General features: G+C 36.5%; 1 protein-coding gene across 37 annotated transcripts in view; it reads right to left on the bottom strand.

The window, feature by feature from the left end:
* Positions 1–4,025: 4,025 nt before the first annotated feature.
* Positions 4,026–20,342, bottom strand: part of LOC117418032 (ankyrin-3-like) — a 217,274-nt gene continuing 200,957 nt past the window's right edge. For 26 of the 37 annotated variants that reach the window (XM_059035820.1, XM_059035818.1, XM_059035830.1 and 23 more), the window contains 10 exons: positions 20,019–20,093; positions 18,829–18,960; positions 16,096–16,239; positions 13,682–14,420; positions 12,934–13,315; positions 11,461–11,541; positions 9,200–9,283; positions 8,947–9,093; positions 7,824–7,913; positions 4,026–5,442 (listed from right to left, as the gene is read on the bottom strand). In XM_059035820.1, coding sequence (XP_058891803.1) covers positions 7,845–7,913; positions 8,947–9,093; positions 9,200–9,283; positions 11,461–11,541; positions 12,934–13,315; positions 13,682–14,420; positions 16,096–16,239; positions 18,829–18,960; positions 20,019–20,093 — 1,853 coding nt within the window. In that variant the 3' untranslated portion in view covers positions 4,026–5,442; positions 7,824–7,844. The other 11 variants (XM_059035835.1, XM_059035848.1, XM_059035849.1 and 8 more) reach the window with 8 other exon arrangements.

Genomic DNA, 20,342 nt, shown 5'->3' with positions numbered 1-20,342 from the left:
ACCCCGAACGATAAAAAAATGTGATTGAAAGAGCGCACAGCCACTCATGGTAATACAGTGAAATGTGTAAACATTTGTTTCATTACATGTATTTTATTGTATTTTAGTTTATTGGGATAGCATTATAATTCCAATGTATTACATACCATTATGAAAAAAAAATATTGCACACACATATAGTACTGTTGTACTGCAATGGGTTATTATTGTATATTGGTTCATACCGTTTTGATATTGGTTACCACTGTGATACCATTCACACATGGCATATACCATTGTACCAACCTGCCCTTATGCTACAGAACCACGTTTTATTGATGTGTAAACATTTCCTGTAAAATATAATTAACATAAAAAAACACATGCATTGCATCCTGAATTGGTACTGTATATAACAAATAATGTAGATGATAACCTTCTACAGCTGCAGTACAGCAGGGTTTTAACTGCCTGTCTTCTGGAATGACAAAGTTGAAAAGAGGTTTTAAGGGACAGCTTGGGAAAGTTAACCAGAGTTGCCTTATCATGGCCATTCCTAATTGAACACTTCCTCTGATTTCATCAGGGAAGAATGGGATTGCAATCTCAGAGTCGGTTCACTTGAGACAGCAGTCATTTCTGCAGTCTTGGATAAGGAAGGACCTGCCTCCCAAGCACCTACTATCAGCCCTCCCTGAAAGTGTGTCAGAGTTGTTGTCTTGCCAATCGTGATAGAGATTAACTTGTGACAGGGAGATACAGCTTTTACATATTGCAGATGTTGCTACTTTCAAGTGCTGCTAAGAACAAGCACATATACAAGAGAGAAATGGCACAACATGGTGCAGGCAATTGCTCAAGGTCAGAACATACAGACAGACTGTCTAGCTTTAAAAAACAAACTGAAAAGGTAAATACGTTTGTCATTTAAATATTTAAAATGACTATAATAATAATATTAATAATGCCGTTTAATATATTGCTAATTACAAATCCTGGTTATTGGGTTTTACCATGGTAGTTGACACTGCTTTTTTTTCTGAAGTTCTGACCTACCATGGGGTAATCAGGGTTAACTAACGACTGTAACATAATCATTAGTCCCACTTTTCTTGTGTTGAAGATCCTTTGTTGCTTGCTGCTATTTTCTAATTCAATCTGTAATATGCAGATATTTCAAAGACAATGCTATAGAAGTTAAAGTTGTATCTGTTTCCTGGTACTCATCCTGCGTTGTGGTTCAGTTTCATGTCAATAGTCAAACTGCATAATATTAAATTAAAGCATGAAAAGAAACCCACCAAAATATCTTCAGCACGAGAAAATGAGGACATGTGATACTGCTACTAATGCTAATAAGAGGTAAGAAATAGATTGTATCACTGCTTGTCACTCCTGTTAAATTTTCTCCTGTTAAATTATGTTTTTTCTTTTTGTTGAAAAACTTGAAAAAGTAATAAACAAAGTTAAAAAAAAAATGGATGGCATGGGGAAGATATGGAGAAAGTGGAATGGGAATCTAAATTAAATAAAGTGAAGCAGCCCTCTTACTGTGCTAAAGACAGTTGTACACAAGCCAAAACGAACTGGTGGCTGCAACTGAGTAAAACTTATTATCAAATTTTTTAATATTATTACTGTTCCCCATTTTATTGTGCTGAAAATATTCAGGTGTCACTCTTTTTTTATGCTTACGCAAATATTTCAAATACAACGCTATAGATACACAGCTACATCCTGGTACGTGTGCTGCTGGTCTCATGGTCTGATTACAGCTAGATCATTGCAGTTTGAACTACATCACACATGAAGTCATTCTGTACCAGCTATTGATATTTATATACATGCAAAAAACCATAAATATATCTATGGTGCTAATATAAAGTAAGAATATGGATTATGGTCCGTGGTTACCACTCCTTCAGTGTGTCATTAATGCATTTAGCACGTTTTACATTATCTGTAGACCATGTGCTTCTGCCATACCTTGGCTTGTATTATATAACATTAATGGCGTCACCTGTGTGTCTTCTTTGTGTTGCATAATGCAACCTCATGGACAGGTAACCCTTGTGACTGATTCATTTGTCATGCAAATCTATGACATGGAAAAGCTGAATATCCCTGTTGCAAAGCCTGTTTCAGTCATCCTGGCCTAACACCAGGAACTTGGATAGCAGGTGTTTCCACATCCAAAACAACTCAGAGACACAAGGCTGATGTTTCATGTGGTACAGTCTTAACAGTTTAGAGTTCCTGCCCCCCTACGCTGAAGAAATCAGAGGCAGTAATCACTGAGGAATAGTCACAGATCCTTCCAGAACAATTGAAAATGTATTCCACCCTGGCTGATTCACCCTATTGACAGGGATTTCTAATATTCTGTCCCACCCTGTATATGTATCTGCTAATTAGATCTGACACACCCTAAGCTGTTATTTTCTAATCAGTAAGCTTCATGAATCATCAAGGTTTTCATCATACCAATAGCTCTATTTCTAAATTTACTACATGGCAGGGATGTATACTACTGACATACATTACTTGGGTTGAGTGCTTGAACCTCCTTGTACCTTCTTGTTTCAGTAATAGTCATTATCAATCTTGTTTAATTCCCAAAGATTTCAGGTTATTTAAAAAATATGAATATATATATATATATATATATATATATATATATATATATATATATATATATATATATATATATATATATATATATATATAAGTTATATATATTTGCTCAAAGAGCCAGCTGCCCATATATATATATATATATATATATATATATATATATATATATATGTATATATTACATTTTCATGTTTTTTGTATAAAATGACTGATCCTGGAGAACTTATTTTGTGTTTTATTTTTTGTAACTGGAACATTTGACTCATTACTTAACAGAGTGTGATTAAGCTCTTATGTTACTTGATGTTGATGAAAACTGATAAATGAGAATAATTATGATTGGGATGAAGTTCATTAGCAATCCTAATTGCTTTACTGCAGAAAAGGTTCCACTTTGCTATCTGTCTATCTATCTATCTATCTATATAATATATAGTGCACTTAAATTCTTCAGTAGGAGCTTTACAAACATCAAGTTAAAGCATAGTAAGTAAAGCAGGTTATAAATTTGTGTAAAATGAATTTCTTTTTAGAAATAAATTCTCTTGCCACCCCAGTGGCCTGTGAAATACATTTCATATTGTATTGTCTACTTGGGATATATTTTTAGCAGTAAATTAAACTAGCTGACCTGCAAAGTCCTGTGGTGATCTACTGTTCAATTTAATAAAGTAGTCTTGGTTCTCATGTGAATGACTATGAATAACCAAAGGAAAAATTGAAAATGTAATGGAAAAAACTCAGATGTCTCTTTATTCAAGTACTGTAGTTTTACAGCTTCAGTGCAGCAGAATATCCACATCCAGGAAAGGGGAACCAGGCTGTTAAAGAGAACATTTCCTCTGTATAGACTAGGATTGGAAAGACTGCCCTATTAAAGGCATGGAAGCCTATTTTTGGTATGTATTTTCATGTTATATATTTTTTATGTTATATTGTTATTATTTAATGTACAATTAATACTTCTGATGGATCCAAAACAGGGGTGTGTAACCTGTCTTGTGGGTTGCATGCAGCTCCCCAAGGGTCAATCTGCAATCCCTACATACATACCCGCCCTACTGGGATGCTTCATTAGGTAATGAAAGAAAGCAGGCAGACTTATTATTCAAAATTACAAATGAAATCCAAGAATTCAACTTCTTAGAACTGAGCCGTGTGGTAAGAGGATCGTGCGGCCCCAAGGGTGTGTAAAGGCCACACTCCTGGATCTTACTGTACAGTAGGTAAGCTCACTTTTCTCACCCTGATCAAACTGCGTATGCTGATCAAAGGTGTATCATGTTGTGTTTTCTTCAGGAATAAGACATGAACAATGCTTTCATGACGTTAGTAAAGTGATATACATCATAAAACAAGGCAAGATTCACATTTTGTATACAGTGTCTTACATCTAAAAGAACACACAATCCCAGAGTTTAAAGACAATTTATTTTATGCTTAAATAATCAACTAGATCATCCAGTGTTTGATGTTTTTTTTATTTTCCAATACATATGTTATTAGCGCTACTATCAACAAATGCCTTAGGTGTCCTCATATGAACAGAATCAACAAAAGGAAATATTTCACCAAAACCCAAATAAAAATGCCCCCTTTTTAACCACAGCAGCCTTTAAAACCTATTATTACACTGCTAGAATGATAACTAATGATCGGCTTATAGAAAGATTCTACACCTTATAGCCAATACACATGATACAATTATAATTTTACAGCGTGCCAGTCTACTCACATATACATTCGGATCATTTTTCTTTCATAGATTTCAAGCCTGTGCCTGCCAAAGCAGCACTTCGTTTTATTCATTTGCAAGCAGTTATCCTTTCTTTAAGCAAGTAAAATTAAGTGCCCCTAGCCACCTCCTTGTTTTGCGTGTTGGATAATCAATGTCTAGGGTATTTTTCTTAAAAAAACTGCAGACAGTGACACATGTTAGGGCTATTTGTTTACACTGATAAAATGTGTTGTTATTCCTATTTATTATTATAGAGTTTTCAAACTTAGAAAAATTGTAATTAAAATAAGGTGAATCGCATGCATCAAAATATTAGTACTCTGAAGAAAAGTTTTCACAGAACTACAGGTATTCCCATTTGGGGAATTATTGAAAGTTGCTGCAGATTGTAAAGAAAACATTTTCTTCTGTTAAAATCAAGCCTATTTTTTCATTTTTTTCATTTACAAACATTATACCTGCTAATAATTATACAAGAATCTGTAAAGTTACACTCAAACCTTTTTTTTTCTGTAAAAGTGGACCCACTACAACATTGCCATTTCATTTCAAAGCACTTGTAATGTTCTTTTAAGTCAGTGCCTTCGTAATATGTGAGCTACTTATTGTAGAATTTACACAGTGTAATTTATATACAGCAAAATCACTGATCATTTTTGTTAAAAAGAAACAAACTGAATTTTTCACCCTGACATTATGGGTCCAAGAAAGATATAAGGCGAGTGCAGTAGTTGTAGTTGGTGATTCAAAAAAGAGTCCCTCCTATATCACCCATCTGTTTTCTTTTGTGCCATCTTTTGGTCACAGTAAATGTTCTTGTTTTATTTTGTTGTTTTCATTTTTGATTGACACCATTTCAACTGAAAAGAGAGTATTTTTAACACCATGGCACATCATGTTATTAATTATAATGCTCCAGTTCATTGAAAGAAAGTGAGTTTCCATGCTCATGCTAAATCAAAATGTCCTCTTGCGAAAAACCATGCGTTAATGTGTGGAAGCAGCAGACACACTGTATTGTGGTGATTTCTTAGATCATCAGGTTTTATTTCCAGTATTCTCTGCCCAGGATTCTGATACAGTATGTGTACCTAAAATAAAAAATAAGAGAATAGAGAATATAGATGAAAATATATTGTAGTAGCATACCAACCACCCCCCCCCCCCCCCACTCCCGCTTCAATTACAAAATTAGGGGTCATTAAAAGATAGACCAACATGACCTACATCCACAGCATGCACATATAAAAATGTATGTGACATACGTTCAAGTACCATCATACACTATATATCCAGACACTTACTCACATGTACTCAGCATATGGGTGGATATGTATCCCCAGTTGGTAATGATAAACACTTTAACAAATTTTTTGATCTCCCAAACGGAAATGTATTTTGCAACATAGTGATGTGAATATTGTGGTTAATGCAGCAGTTTCTCTCCCCATTGGGAGAAGCTGAGAGATGAAGGAGAAAGCAGCAGTACGATTAACGACAGCACAAGTAAATGAGTATTGAAGGACCATACCATTAGTAACTGGGGGCGGGGGAGGTCCCTGTTTTTAACATCAACATAGTCACAATGCACCAATGTGTGCATATATTACAGATCTTAACTCCCCCCCCCCCCCAAATGACAAATGAGCCAACTGCCTAAATGTTTTCTTCATCTTGGTTATATACTGTTACTTACATACAAGCCTGTTGATTTATATGCCAGCTTTTAGCCACCAGTGTAGTTGTGTTTACTGAATTGCAAGCTGTTTACTGGATGTTGTGTTCTCATAGTAGCACAGCTGTTAAGTGGTCAGAAATCAGCTCAGCTCGGGGTCAGCCATCTATCTTTTGTATGAATCATTTATTTATCTTCTAGCCTTTTCCAAAAGGGTTTAATGCTCTGAGCTAACTAGCCAACACATTTAAAGTAATGCAAGTCCATGACAATAGCTCTGACTAAACAGGTCATTAAAAGGATTAGCAGTACAATGGGAAAGAATATCTAATCTTCTTTACGTATGTTGTTTTTAGCTGTGTTTGCATGTTGCTGCATTATGAAACAAGGCTCTGTGCTTAAAATAGTTAGCAGAATAGAAGGCAGATACTGACATTTGGTCTAGCAATGCACAACATCAATTCCTTTATTGTGCCCCATAGGGCATAGGGGATGCTGTGCAATGGGTACTTCTCACTTTAGATTTGCATTTACCTAGAGAACCACTCATCCACTTGTGATGGTACTGGCTAAGGACTTTCTTTAGCACAAGTTACTGAGTGAATCATAATATGGGGGTGTATAGAGGTGCCCTGCCTGTTTGATGTGCTTTCAGTCGTGAAGACACTTGGTTTCATTTTTACCGGTGCATACAGTGGACATGATCTACTTTTTCATGTTACGGATAAATCTAATTTTGAATTCATGCATGTTTAAAGTACATAGAGGTAAATATATATGCAGCTTTGAAATATCTGACAGGAGGAATCGGTACTTTGTTCTTTAATAGCTTAAAAAAATACCATTAAAAAATCAAATACACATTTATCATAATGTGTGTATTTTACACAGGAAAATGTGAGACCTACGAAGAGATGGCAATCCAGATTAGATCAGATTTACTGGAACTGTTTTGTTAGCTCTGTGTACTTTAACAGGTGGGAACCGTTGTGAATATAATTAATACAAATAAAAGTGACAGAATAATAAAGCCTATTGAGGGGGTTCCCCATAGCCACCTTTACATCAAGGGCGTTTAATGCATTATGAAAGAAATTCATTCAGCCGTTTTGGAGATATCTCTACCATGAGCAAAGTGTATGTTACATACGGTATGGACTGATTAGTGTTTGGCAGACAAACAGCCCCAGAGATAGTATACGCACTTCACAGGACGTCAGTGGACATATGAACAGGAGCAATCCTTGTAACTGTGGTGCTGCAGAACGTACTCAGCTCTTCATTCACTCGCACCGAGCAAGAAATGAGATCTGTTTGAATAGCTGTGACTGCAGGATGTCAGCAGTTGACAAAAAATAGGAAGCTTAATAGAAGGATTTTCTATTTGCTGATGTTTTTGAAGAAAGCTTGAACTGCCTGGTGCTCAGAATTCAAACGAATGTCCGCCTAAAGCAGGCCTTATACTAGGGAAACCAGCTGTTATTTTATAAGCAACAGATGTTACTGAGCTACAGAGCCATCCTGGGAAGTCCTAAGCTGTACAGGTCGCTTGAGCATGGTGAGGTGAACTATACCCAACCTTCACTCCTGCTTAACCCGACGGAAGTGCAAAGGCTATTGCAGCGCTTGCTGTGGGGAGGCAACTTGGCACCAACAGTATTCAAACCATGCTTGAATGACATACACTGAACTCCAATTCCTAATGCCACTTGATTTAGGCAATTTTAATGAACAGTTCGGTTTGGTGTTTCATGGAAAAGGTTATAGAACAGTTTGTAAGGTATACTGTGAACCTACCTTTAGGGAGCACAGTGAACATTATGAATGGATCTTTTTCTCTACATGTCGGACTTCTTTTTTCACTTTAATCTTGTGTCCTTCACCCTGCTGTAAAAGAGACATACAAACGTTAGATACGTCTGTCTCGTGGTTCCTCTTTTCTGTGATGTAAATTACATTGAAGGACAGGGATGCAACAGCCACCTGAGGGAAGTAGAAGAGTGTTGTAGGGTAAGTGTGCAATAATTCAACCTGCTTTTGTAAATACCAAAGCAGAACCAGAAGTTAAAATTGACATTACAAAAGAGCACCACAACAAGCACTTAAGTACAACAGAAGAAGTCCTTTAATGAGCAGTGCAAGTTAGCAATACACACGGCAGGAGATACAAGATTAGACTTCATGTGGAACTTCAGACCTTATTGGCACATCAAATAAATACTGTGCTCCAATCATATACCTGGGGAATAAAATATGGGCCTAAATGCCCAACGAACAGTCACCCCTAAAAAAGTCACCCAAAGCAGACAATATATGCTGTGCAATGGTTTCAGAATTAAATTTGCTGAATAACTTTTCAATTGGGAGTGACAACTAAAAAATAGCACCCTCAACAAATAATAGCCAGTTTTTTTTTGTTTTTTTTTATTATTCTTATTGTTTAAAATATATTTTTTGTCAATGTCAGTTTCATGACAGATGCGGGACAGTGGCTCTAACTACGAGCAGACCTGAATCCTGACCAGAACGCCCAGTGTCATTCTGGCCTGGGCCTCTCTCAAGATGCTAAACTGCAGAGAAGGTAGTGGTAACTTGTTGGCATGAGACCACAAAACTCAGGATTCAAGGCATGATAGTTTAGTGAATACGTCTCCTGTATCACTTATCCCCATCAATGTTTTATATAATATAAGTCTTATCTTCCCTAATGTTTGAAGCCTTGATGGAATTGGATTAGCAGTTGAATCTCTAAAGAGATCAGAAGGCAGTGCTTGCATCAGCATATATTTTCTTATTGTGCAAAGTGAGGATAACCACAGCAAACTCGAAATGGCACAAAGATTCTGATAAAAAGAGAACAAGTCAGAATCCTCTAGCCTAAATGCAGACACTGTTGTCTGTTTGCTGAATAGCTGCCAACCTCCGGCTGTGTAGTTTGGGTTTCTGAGTATTTAGAATAGTCCTCCTCCTCTATGTTTAGCGTTTCTTTGTAGTCTCGTTCCTTTCTCCCTTTTTCAAGTTCTCTGTCCTCTGCAGTAACCACACGTCTGATTACTTTCCTGATGATCTATTAAAAGGGATACATTCACAAGTGGACAGTGCTTTGTATTTTTACAAAAGAAGAAGTAAATAATATGAACACAAAACAGAAAACGTCTTTGGCCAAGCATTACTTTTCTCGTTATGATGTTGCCGTCTTCATCTGTGAACTGTTCTTCTGTGACTGATTCACCAGGAATGTTTTTTGCTTGCTCTCCCTAAAGAACATAGTGATGAAGATGTGTAAAGCAATACTCTTTGAGATAAAAATAGGTTTGGCTACTTCATATATGACTTGAATGTCCATCATCATGCCCAGTTATCCTTATTAGGCTCACCACCTGTCTGTTTTTGTTAAACATGCAGTTTGCACAGTTGTAATTAGAAAATGAATACCTGAAAAAACTGAATTGAAATGGAAGTTCCAAATACAACTGCTGTTACACCCCAGTAGTTTACCTTTTCTAATCGGTATCTAAACTACACAGAAAGTTAGTTCTGTATGGTTCTCTTTTCTGCCTGTTTTTTTGGTGCTGGCATCTTCTCATGAAAGTTTTTTGAGTAAAATTAGTTTTTGTTTTAAAAGTCAAATGACTTGTATTCAATGTCTTTTTTCTTTCTTTCTTTTTTCAGGTCCTGACATTGAAGGGGTACAACTTTGTTTTCAAATAAATATGGCAATACCTGAAAAATGAAAGAAAACAGACTCTTGACTGCTGCAGTCTACAACTCATGCTAATCACACGTGACACATCTTCACAATATAATACAATACCCTGACTTGGTCTTTGCAGAAGGTGGCAATCCTACATTTATTCAAGCAACATTCCTATCATTTAACATACAAGGTGGTTATAAAGACAAAACAATGGGGCAAATGAACCTGGTGGAATAATCAAATGATTCTCAGACCTCCACTGCTACTCACAGAAGGGTTCCATTGTCATTGACAATAGATGGCATCCTACAGTTTGATTAGAGATTCATTTTTCCACCAGCACACAGTTGCTAAGTGTCTTTATAATTTCCTTGTAAATTTCACAGACTTAAAAAAAAAAACAAGGGCCATGAAGAAAACATTTACGATACTTTGAGTTGTTATTTTTAAGTAATCCATGGATTAATAACCAAACCCACTTTCTTACCTCTCATCAGCATAGTAGTATTATCTCAAGTTCTCCAGTATTCCAGAGGTTATTTGAACTTTGACAGTAGCCCATTTAACTTGCCACCCCACTTTGCTTTCCCTTACTGTGCTGCTGGTATTATGATAACAGATACTCCTTTCACTGTAATATATGGGGACAGGTAGTGTGCAAATAGTTGGACAGGAAGTGGATTTTCAGTGAGGTGGCAGGATACATGCGCTAAATAAAGTCTGTAAAACTAAAAATAATATCTACAGCAAACTTGTGAACTTGCGAAATTTTCTTAGTGAGGAAAAAAAGGTTAGATTATTAAACCATTAAGTTACTGTTTACCTTTGAATTAAAGGCAATTGAAAGCATCATAAAAAGCGATGCCAACCACAGCACTTCTGCACATCCCTAGTATGAACATGACATGCAAAGCTCCTGGACACATTATATAGTCACATTTTCGAAGACTGTACAACTGACAGAAACTGTCGAAATAACCTAAAACAAAAGGGCTGAAGCATTTGTTTCCTTTTCAGTATGCAACAGAAACAAGAAAACATATATAAAAAGCATGCTTTATTAACCAAAGAGGATGATAATAGTAATAAAAACATAACAAGGGGATGCAGAAAGCTATACTTTTGTCAGATACTGAGGAACACAATTGAATGTGTGAAACTATTAAATCAATTTTCTTACCTCTTATTATTACATTAAAATGTTATACTACTGGTACCTAATAATCTCCTGTGCTGTAGGTCACAGTCTGATTGCAGCTAGACATGTAGCACAGTTATTGTGTACAAGTGAAAAGCAGCAACTTTGAATCTATAGTGTTATAGTTGTAAAATCTGCATATCCCAAATAAAATAGAAAAGCAGCTAACCAAAATCTCTTGAGCTAAAATGATAGGCGTGCTATATATTATGTTACTAATGCTAGTAAGAGGTATGAAAATGGGTAAACCAGCAAATCACTGGGTTGTATGAAATTGATTTAGCACGGCTTTGTTTTCATCATCAGAATATTGAAGAAAAAATAAATAAATCGTCCTGAAAGCAAGATGCATCATAGCTGAAAAGTACAATGGATATACATCAAACTAATTAGAATCAAAAACATGCCAGAGGTCACAACCAGCCAAAACCACAGCAATGAGAGCACTACTTGAGAGCAATAAACACAACAGCACAGCAGAACGCAAAGGAGTCCACACCAAGGCAAGGGGCACCACGCTCGCTAGAGCCACTGGATACCTTTAAAATCACCCGTCTCCGGATAACTCTGGTGGTGACAGTCTGTTCTTCATCCGAGCTCGATTCACTATCCCTATGCGCCTGATAAATGTATTGCAGCATATTTTATTACCAAATGAATATACATCTTGACAGGGGGGAGGAGATGCTCTTTGTTACATGGAATATGAATGAAGTTTGATATGTTTGTCCCAGGGTTGTATATCTCTTACCTTGTTACTGAGATAAACAAAAATAATATGAGGAAATTCATGTTGAGTTGACCTGCTTGATTATTTGTGCCTACCTTTAATATCATTATTCAGTTGAAAATAAAGAAAACAAGATTAAAATGAAATGAAAATACACATTTTAGACACAAATCCTTAGCAACCTGCACAAAATCGACAGCTGTATATTGTATACCCATATCAAACACAAGAATACAAACTTTAAACCCGGCAATAATAATGTATTAAGAAAGTAAGCTAGAGCCACTATGCAAATTTGCAGTTGATTTTAATGCAATGTATTTTTCATCCTCTGAGTCACCTCTTTCAAAGCCAGTGAGGAAATCAGTGGCTCCATGACTTTCAAACCTGACACACTATCAGAAATTGAATGAACCCATTTTAAATGTTTTATCGCAACACATGAATAAAACGTGTTTAAGGCACTCTCTGTGCTTACTGTACAATGATAGACATCAGCACTAAATGTAAGGTGGTTCACAGGGGAAAAGAACTGCATAGAAAAACTAATGACTCATTTACTCCTCTTTGAATGCTGCAATCCCATCATTACATGGTGGAAAATATCTTGCATTTCTTTGCTACCTGGTTCTAACAAATATGTATATACTGCATTTATTTCAAACACATACAAATATGAGTTAATAAAATGATCTTACTATCCACAATTCTTTATTTTTTTGTTGTTGTGTCATTTTACCTGGCCAATTTTAATAGCAAAAATGTCCCTCTTTAGCCAAGTGCTCTGCTACTAAAAGCTTCTGAGGTGAGGTGGTTTAAAAACTGATCCGTACTTTCTGTTCCCAATGACACAGTTATTTTTTATAGAGATCTTCCATTTACTAACTTGTAGAGAGGGCACACATGATAGTTGCACACCCCTAGTAATCATTTCTAAAAAAACATGTCACTTCAGCAATTCAGTAAGGAGTATTTTCAGAAGCTGAATAGGACAATAGTTAGTTAGCCTAGAAAATAGTGATCAAAGCAGAAACTGCAATAAATAATTACACAAAACACAAATAATAAGATATTAAACACAAATAATAGGATATTAAATTGGTAAGAAATGGAATGTTCCAGAAATGTAGATAGAAGTACCTGTTATGTTATACAAGAAAAAGAAAAAAGGACTGGATGCAAAACCGGTGGATTTCTAGACAGTCTAGGTAATATTTGTGATCATCTTAAGTTCAAATATATTTAAAATATCAGATTAGAATATGTTAACACAAAGCATTACCTGCACTTTGTGCTTGGATATCAGAGTGACTTCCTCCTTTGTGCTTGGTCCTGGTTTGTCATCTTCTGGTGAGTCCCAGCTTGTTCGTTTACCACTGACAGACGAGGGTGTCACTGGCTCTTCCACAATAGGCTTTGTCGTCTCTTCTTGGCATCTGGGGTAGCTCAGCCCCGTGTGCTCTTCAATTCGCACTGAACCCTTCGGCACTTTCTGCTTCTGTGCTTCTCTCTGGATCGGACCTTTCACTCCATTAGCAGGTTCCTGCACCACAGGTGTAGTCACTGACAGTGGGGAGGACAGGTCCGCACGCTCGCCATTCTGCTTGAGCTTCCCTGTGTGTCCATTAGAGGATGAGGTCATGGAGTCACTGGACTGCTCTTGGCTGTGAAATTGAATAGAAATTTATCACACAGGTTATTACTCGGGGGTGTACAAATATTGAATCTATAAAATTGACTAAAACTGTTCTACACTACAAAATGTTGGTCAAAAAAACAACACGTGTAAGAAAAGACTGGGAGGGTATTCTTATTCTATAGTGTTATGGTTGGTTGTCTAATGTTTCTGGATGAAAAAAACTTTAAATGTGTCTTTATATTTCTCGATGGCTTATCTCTGAGACCAATGAACAGTCTGCTGTTTTAAATAAGCTCACTCAACTACAACCAATAGGTTTCAACAACCAGCAAGTGTGCTTTATGAATAAAAAACAATAAAAACCCACTTAATTCAGAAAAGGAGTTTCTACCTGCTTTCCTGTCGATCTAGCAAGTCAGAGCTTAAACTGCGACCCGGAGTTGGGGGCTCCACATGTACACTTGACGACTCGTTGTTCCAACCTGGAATTGAAGACATTTCTTTTTCTGATTGTTGCACTGGTTTTAAAATAGACTGCACTTTCTCCTCTGTCATCTCCTCACCCTCTTCACCTTCCTCCAGTCTCAGGTCTTGCAGAAGAGACTTCATTTTTGTTTCTATCATCTCCATCTCCTCCTCCTCCTCCTCCTCCTCCTCCTCAGAACCAGACCCACTGCCTTCTTCCTCCGAGTAAACTAGAACGGGTCGAGCCATGTCCGATTCCACTGATTGGGGCTCGTCATCCTCTTGCTGCAGTCTCTCCAAAAATGTGCTGTGCATTTTGGCGACTCCTGGATCTTCATTGTCCTCTTCGTGATCATCTGATCTGTCTTTATGGTCCTCATCCTGATCAGTGACAGATTTGTCTCTTTCTTGACAAGGCACGTCTGAGCCATCAAACCGCCGATCTCCCAAGGAAGTATCTTCTGCAGCAACTACGGGCGGCTTACCAGCAGTAGAGCAGCTTTGTGATTCCAGAGACAATGAAAGATTGCTGGGTCTACTGGGAGTTCTAAAAGGAGAGTCTACGCTACACATATCTCTAAAAAAATCATCTTTCCGGAGAGGGGTGGGGGGCACATAATTCAGCTCAGTGGGAGTCTGAAGTTCCCTTTGGATGTCGCAGTAACCTGGGTAAGATAACATAGTTGGACTGACATGGAGCATTAAATCACAGGAACCACATGTGAAATGAATATAATCAGATGGAATGGATAATGTTAGGTTGCTTAATCTTGTACACAATATGAGCAGGACATAACTTTGGTATCTTTTAAATATTTCTTTTATATTTGACATATTAGCAATAGTAATACAATTTACTAGAATCTAGAAGTGTCCAGCATTAGAAATGTCTACTTTTTAAAATTCAAATACATTACAGTCACTAACTATTGGGCACATGATAAATTGATGATTAAATGGCCATATCTTTTTTATTTTTAAGTTCTGACATGTCTATGTACATTTTTTGGAAATGCCAAACTGCACTGCAGCAAGCAGAAACTATGGCAAAAATGTACTTGAGAGGACAGTAAAAATGGTGTTAACTGTCATCTGACATTAAATCTAGTAATGATTTTCACAAATATTCAGTTTATTTGGTGACCAGTTAATTCATGTTTCACAGTATATATCTGTTAACCCGTTGAGGTTTAGTGACAAATTCTAAAATGTAAGTAAATAAAAGTGAATGGGAAAGGAATGGAGAGACAGAAAAAAGAAGGTCTAAATGTAAACCTCACAAACAAAAGACTGATTGGAATGCTGTGACTGAGGTGAACAAGGTGGGGATTTGGGAGATCTAGGGGTAGTGGGTGAAAAGGGAACAAATAAACACACTGGAGAAAGAAAAAGGAAAAAATGCAAAAGAAAATACTTAAAATGATTGAGATGACATCCTTAACTATGGGTTTGGGTCAATTTGTGATGAGTAAGACTGCAAGTTGAGTCATACTGAAGAACAGTATGTAGCGCAGAGGAGAGAAGCTGGATCCTTAGGCAGGAAGAAGGGAGTATTGGGAAAGTTTACAGCGTGAGAGGAAGGTGGAGGTGGTCTGGTTTTGCAGAGGAAGTACTAGGAGGGTTCAGAGAAAAAGGAGAAAGGCAGTACAAGACAATACCAAAGCTACATAACTAGCAGACTTTCCCTCTTTACCAAGCTAGAGGAAAAAAAAAGCATTGAACAGGTTTCTGTGAAGTAAGGAAGGAAAAATCTGCTGAAAGCAATGAAGCAACATCATGCCAATGAAGCGTTTAGAAAGCATTTTGGTTTTCATAATCAATGTTTCTATGTATATATGCAGGGTTCAATTTATTAACTTTATCCAAAACAGATCAAAAACTACTGTTTACATTTATTTACAAAAAAAAACCCTTAAAAGGTTGTTTGCCAGGTTATAAAGATATGCATTCAGAAACAAATACATATAAACATAACTATTATGGAACCAAACCATAAAAAAGCATCATGCTCTGATGGTGTCTTATCTGCTATCAAAACAAACCTGTATTCTGAAAATAGACTTGACAGGTTTTTATTTATTTATTTTTTTTACTATAAAAAGGATCCTGTCAAAGAATGTGAATAATTGGTCCTGGAAGAATCAGGGATTTTGATTGTGTTCAAGTAAGATACTACTTCTTGTGACATTTTGAGGGGGGAGGAGAGTGCCCTTTTCACCTCGAGGTCAAAATGACAGATTAGCTGTAAAGTTGACTACATTCTACAATTCTACAAGGTAGATTAGTTTTAGAGGTTTAGAAGGATAGATAAGAGTTCAGCTAGATGGGGCTAAACTTTACCATCAGCCTGATCCAGGAAAACAGCGCTATCATCTGCAAAACTTCTTGTGCCTGAAATGTTACCATAATCAAATATTGGGCCTTCCAGCAAGGTCACAATATCCATCCGATTGATCTTTGTCAGCACAGCAGTTAAGGCATCAGCTAAAACAGAGAAAAGAGAGTTTGCATTTCAATTCTATGAAAGCTTTAAAAGGCTCTTCTACAGAAGCTCACTGGACTTCAGTTAAAAGTGAGTGTGTATTTAATATAATATCATCCCTAACACTCAATAGGAATTCTAAAGTAAAACAGTGAGAAACTAGGTTGACTTGACTTAGTTTCTTATATTTAACATGATACCTGAAGGGAAAAAAAAAACCTGTTGCTGGGTTATGTCCTCTGATATATGGAACTTTGACTGAATTGGGCCATGGGTTATACAATGGTTCCATATGTTGTGATTGAATTATTTCTTTTTCGTCAAGTAAACAAATCTTTTAACAGGTGTATTGAGCCTGTAACATAGTATAGTGCTTCAAGGGGTCTGTCAGCAGGTAGATACCAGATACAAACCTTGGCACACCTGCATAATTGTAATCATAATTATACCATATAATTGATTGATTTAAGTTAAATTACGCATGCATTATTTTTGTATTCTCAACCACTTCTGGTGACCCTATTTTTTGAAAAACTAAAAACAAAAGTAATATATTACTTGGTTATTTAGAATAAATAGAGTAAACATGTTAATGTGTGGAGTTGTTTGTTTCTTTTTAGTGCATAATTGTAACTGTAAATAAATCTGCTGTAATTGTAATTAGAATCAGAATTGACCTCGGTCTGGTAGATACCAAGTACCCCTATTACAGCCTATGCACTATAGTTTTGAAGCAAATTAGTCAATCTGGACCTATGCAATATCAATGCATTAAGCTTTTAGGGTGTAAAGTTTGAAGTAAAGTTGTTAACTTCATGTTGACCTGTGCAATTGCTTAAATTTGTGAATGCATGTGTGTCATTTTTGTCTGCCGTAATAGTGGCCAATTTAATCTCATTTGGAATTAAAGACTAAGTAGCGGGGTTCCGAAAAATATAGCATTACACGTCCCCACATGTTGTTACAACTGTTTAAATAACGTACCTGTAATTTTTTCTTTTCATTGTTAACATCCCGACAACTTTTTACACTTATAACTTTAAAGTCTGTTTCAAGCTCTTTTCAAAATGTCCGCTCTAGTGCACTGATAGTGGAAGCATTATTGCCCACATTATCAAACGGGTAACACAGCAATAACGATCCATGATGTGGTACGGAACAGAAAAGCACTTTTTTTTTTCTTTTTTTTTACTTCCTGCAGTGATTTAGAGGACAGATCTCAAACCCCAGTGCACTACAGCATACATTTTAAAAAGAGCTATGAAACATACTTTTAAGTGTAAAAAGTCAGGATGTTAACAATGAAAAGAAGTACAGGTACGTTATTTAAACAGTTGTAGCAACCAGTGGGGAAGTATAACGCCATATTTTTCAGAACCCCGCTACTTACTCTTTAATAAAGGTTAATAAATACAATTTTGAAATAACGTCTATTAATTTGATTTACATGGCAATGTATACTGCTGTATATGCATCTCACTAAAGACAGAAATAGAATCACATAGAGTACACTGTTAGATGACCGATGTTCATAACCTTTGTATACAAAGGACCCTAAAATAAATATTTAACAAAAGAGTGGCAGTATTTAGATCCACCACTGCTTAGCTCAAATGCATTGACCCTATTATGTTTAAAACAAGTTCATCTGATCCATAAGAACAGATACATACCTGAGAACATTGAACAGTTAAAATGATGCACAGGAAAGAGGACTTTGGATTACAGCCACAACACAGATGGGGAAGTCATTTTTCCTCCCATTTACCATTTTACCTTAAGGTAGGCAATTAGCTGCTTATTTTTTGTGGCTAGGCAAAGGGTACGATTCTTACATAATGTAACAAAAGTGTAATTACAGACTGTGACTCATAAAATACTCATAGTGTGTGGTAACATTTTAACAGCAGTCACTTGCATGTCTCTGCATTTATGTTTTTTCTTTTTACAGAATGCTCCCCTTCCCAATGATGATAATTTTAGCCTTTAGACATGTAAACATCTGCTAGGCATGAGTGGTCTTGTGCTCCTAAGCCTGCTTTAGAAATCCTTTAGTGTTATAGGTACTGAATCAACTTATTGACCTAAGATGGTTCCACTTTTCTCCTTGTGCAAGCGTGTTCATTAAACTGAACCATACAGCTTAACAAGAACATCATCCTCTAGCAGGCTGCGTGATTTGACCAATAAAGACATGAAGCTAATATTAAAAGCTTTATGCATGTTCTCAATACCTGTCATAACCGATTTAATTAGTTCCTGGGTCCACTGGGTATATGAAAATATTGTGTGTAATATAGAAGTGTGTAAGTTACTTTAAAATGTAAAAACAGAGTGCTAATTTTAGGTACATATCTAAAACGATCACTCTGATTGGAAAGTCAAGTTGCTAACCAAGTAAGCAGGTCACTTTGTAATGTTTAAGTAGAAAAATCCACTCACCCAAAGAAATGCAAAGCAGTGGCACCAAATTATGACTAACAAGATTCTAGCCCCACCTCCATGAGTCACAAAGGCCTTGTAGCCAAATCACCTTGAAAGAAAAATCCTTTTAGGCCTGATAATTTGTATACTTAAACAGAGGCACTTACTTGTAGCATTTTTTCCATCTCTGCTAACCCATTTTTTTAATAGCATGAAACTTTGTGCAATCAATGAGTTGGGGTTCTCCACTCGAATGTGGTTTATTTCATCGACTGAGAAATCCATTTCTCTCGCCAGCTCTGCAACACATTAAAAATAGATTAGAAATCCCTCCCTGGAAAATGTGTGTGGCACTGCAGCAGGGCTGCAGATGAAACACTCCCCGTTGTTTTAGCTTCAGCTTCAACTGTCAAGCAAATGTCTTAAGCATACACCACCAATAAAACACTACACAGCTTCCTAAAAATGCAGTGTGTGTATATTTATACAAACAATTTTTTTTTTTTTTACCTCATAAGCTTATTTTTACACTGTTAAGCTGAAAAGTCAGACACCATTTGGGAAAAGAACCTCCCCTCCCACTTTTTTTAGCTTTACATTTTCGTTTTGCTTCCCAGAACAACAGTGGAGTTGGCAAATGAAATATATAGCTACAGGTAGTAGAGGACCATGCAAGTTTAGTTCACAGGGTGACAGGGTGTCACAAAGGCTTTAAGGGGAAAGAAAGCTTGTACAGTTCATTTCAGAATTATAAACAAACTGGCAATCCAACAAGGTCTGGCAGAATGTGCAGATGGGTAAATTACGGATGGACTTAGTAAACCATCCACCAGGAATCACATTGTAACATAAAATGGAAAAAAGATTGTGGGACACTGCAGCTTTAAAAAATACATTGTTATTTGTTGCCAAAACTTCCTTTAAATATACAGTACTAGAATATCTTGGTTAGTTTGCATACACTCGCACTGTCTTTTTCAAAAATGATTTTAAGCACAGCTGACTAATGCAGTCAGCCAGTCTATAAATGTTCTTTAGATGGCAGCCTTTCACTTTTTTTTGACAAACCTTTCAGTCCACAAGAGGCTATGTGGCGATGGGGGGTAATTCAGTACCTTTATACCCTTCGACTCTCAGTTTTTATCCGACTGAGGTCAATGAGGTGAAATGAGTTTATTCTACTTGTCAAAATTACAAAACCACCACAGAATTTTGCCAAATTTGGCAGAGTGGAGTCTCAGCTTGGCAGAAGTATGGAGTGAATGGCAGGCAGGGCAGTGGGTGTTCAGGACAGAACCATGAGGGGAAGCTCTCACCGCAAACTGTGTTCAGTGACAATGAAAGAACAATGACTTACCAGTCCAGCTCAGACCCAGGTGATCGGCTACAATTGCCATTCTTAGATCAGTCCTCTCACAGGGACTCTGTGGACCTGCGATGCATAAATACTAAATTAAAAATACTTTCGGTAATTTAATGGTGCATATCTAAAACAACAGAAACCCTTTTCTGGTCAAATAATTAAACATTTCAAACTGTAATAAAATACTTATTAAAATGAACAACAGGTACTGTACATGTAATAACCTGAAATTTGGAGAACCAGTATGTACAGTATATGCCATTTTTAATATTAGATTTTAACCAAATACAATTAATTCTCAATTCTAACTGTATGACT

Source organism: Acipenser ruthenus, chromosome 13, assembly GCF_902713425.1.
Source record: "Acipenser ruthenus chromosome 13, fAciRut3.2 maternal haplotype, whole genome shotgun sequence".
NCBI classification, from domain to species: Eukaryota; Metazoa; Chordata; class Actinopteri; order Acipenseriformes; family Acipenseridae; genus Acipenser; species Acipenser ruthenus.
The sequence above is the reverse complement of the archived record's forward strand: the minus strand, read 5'-3'. Positions and strand labels throughout refer to the sequence as shown.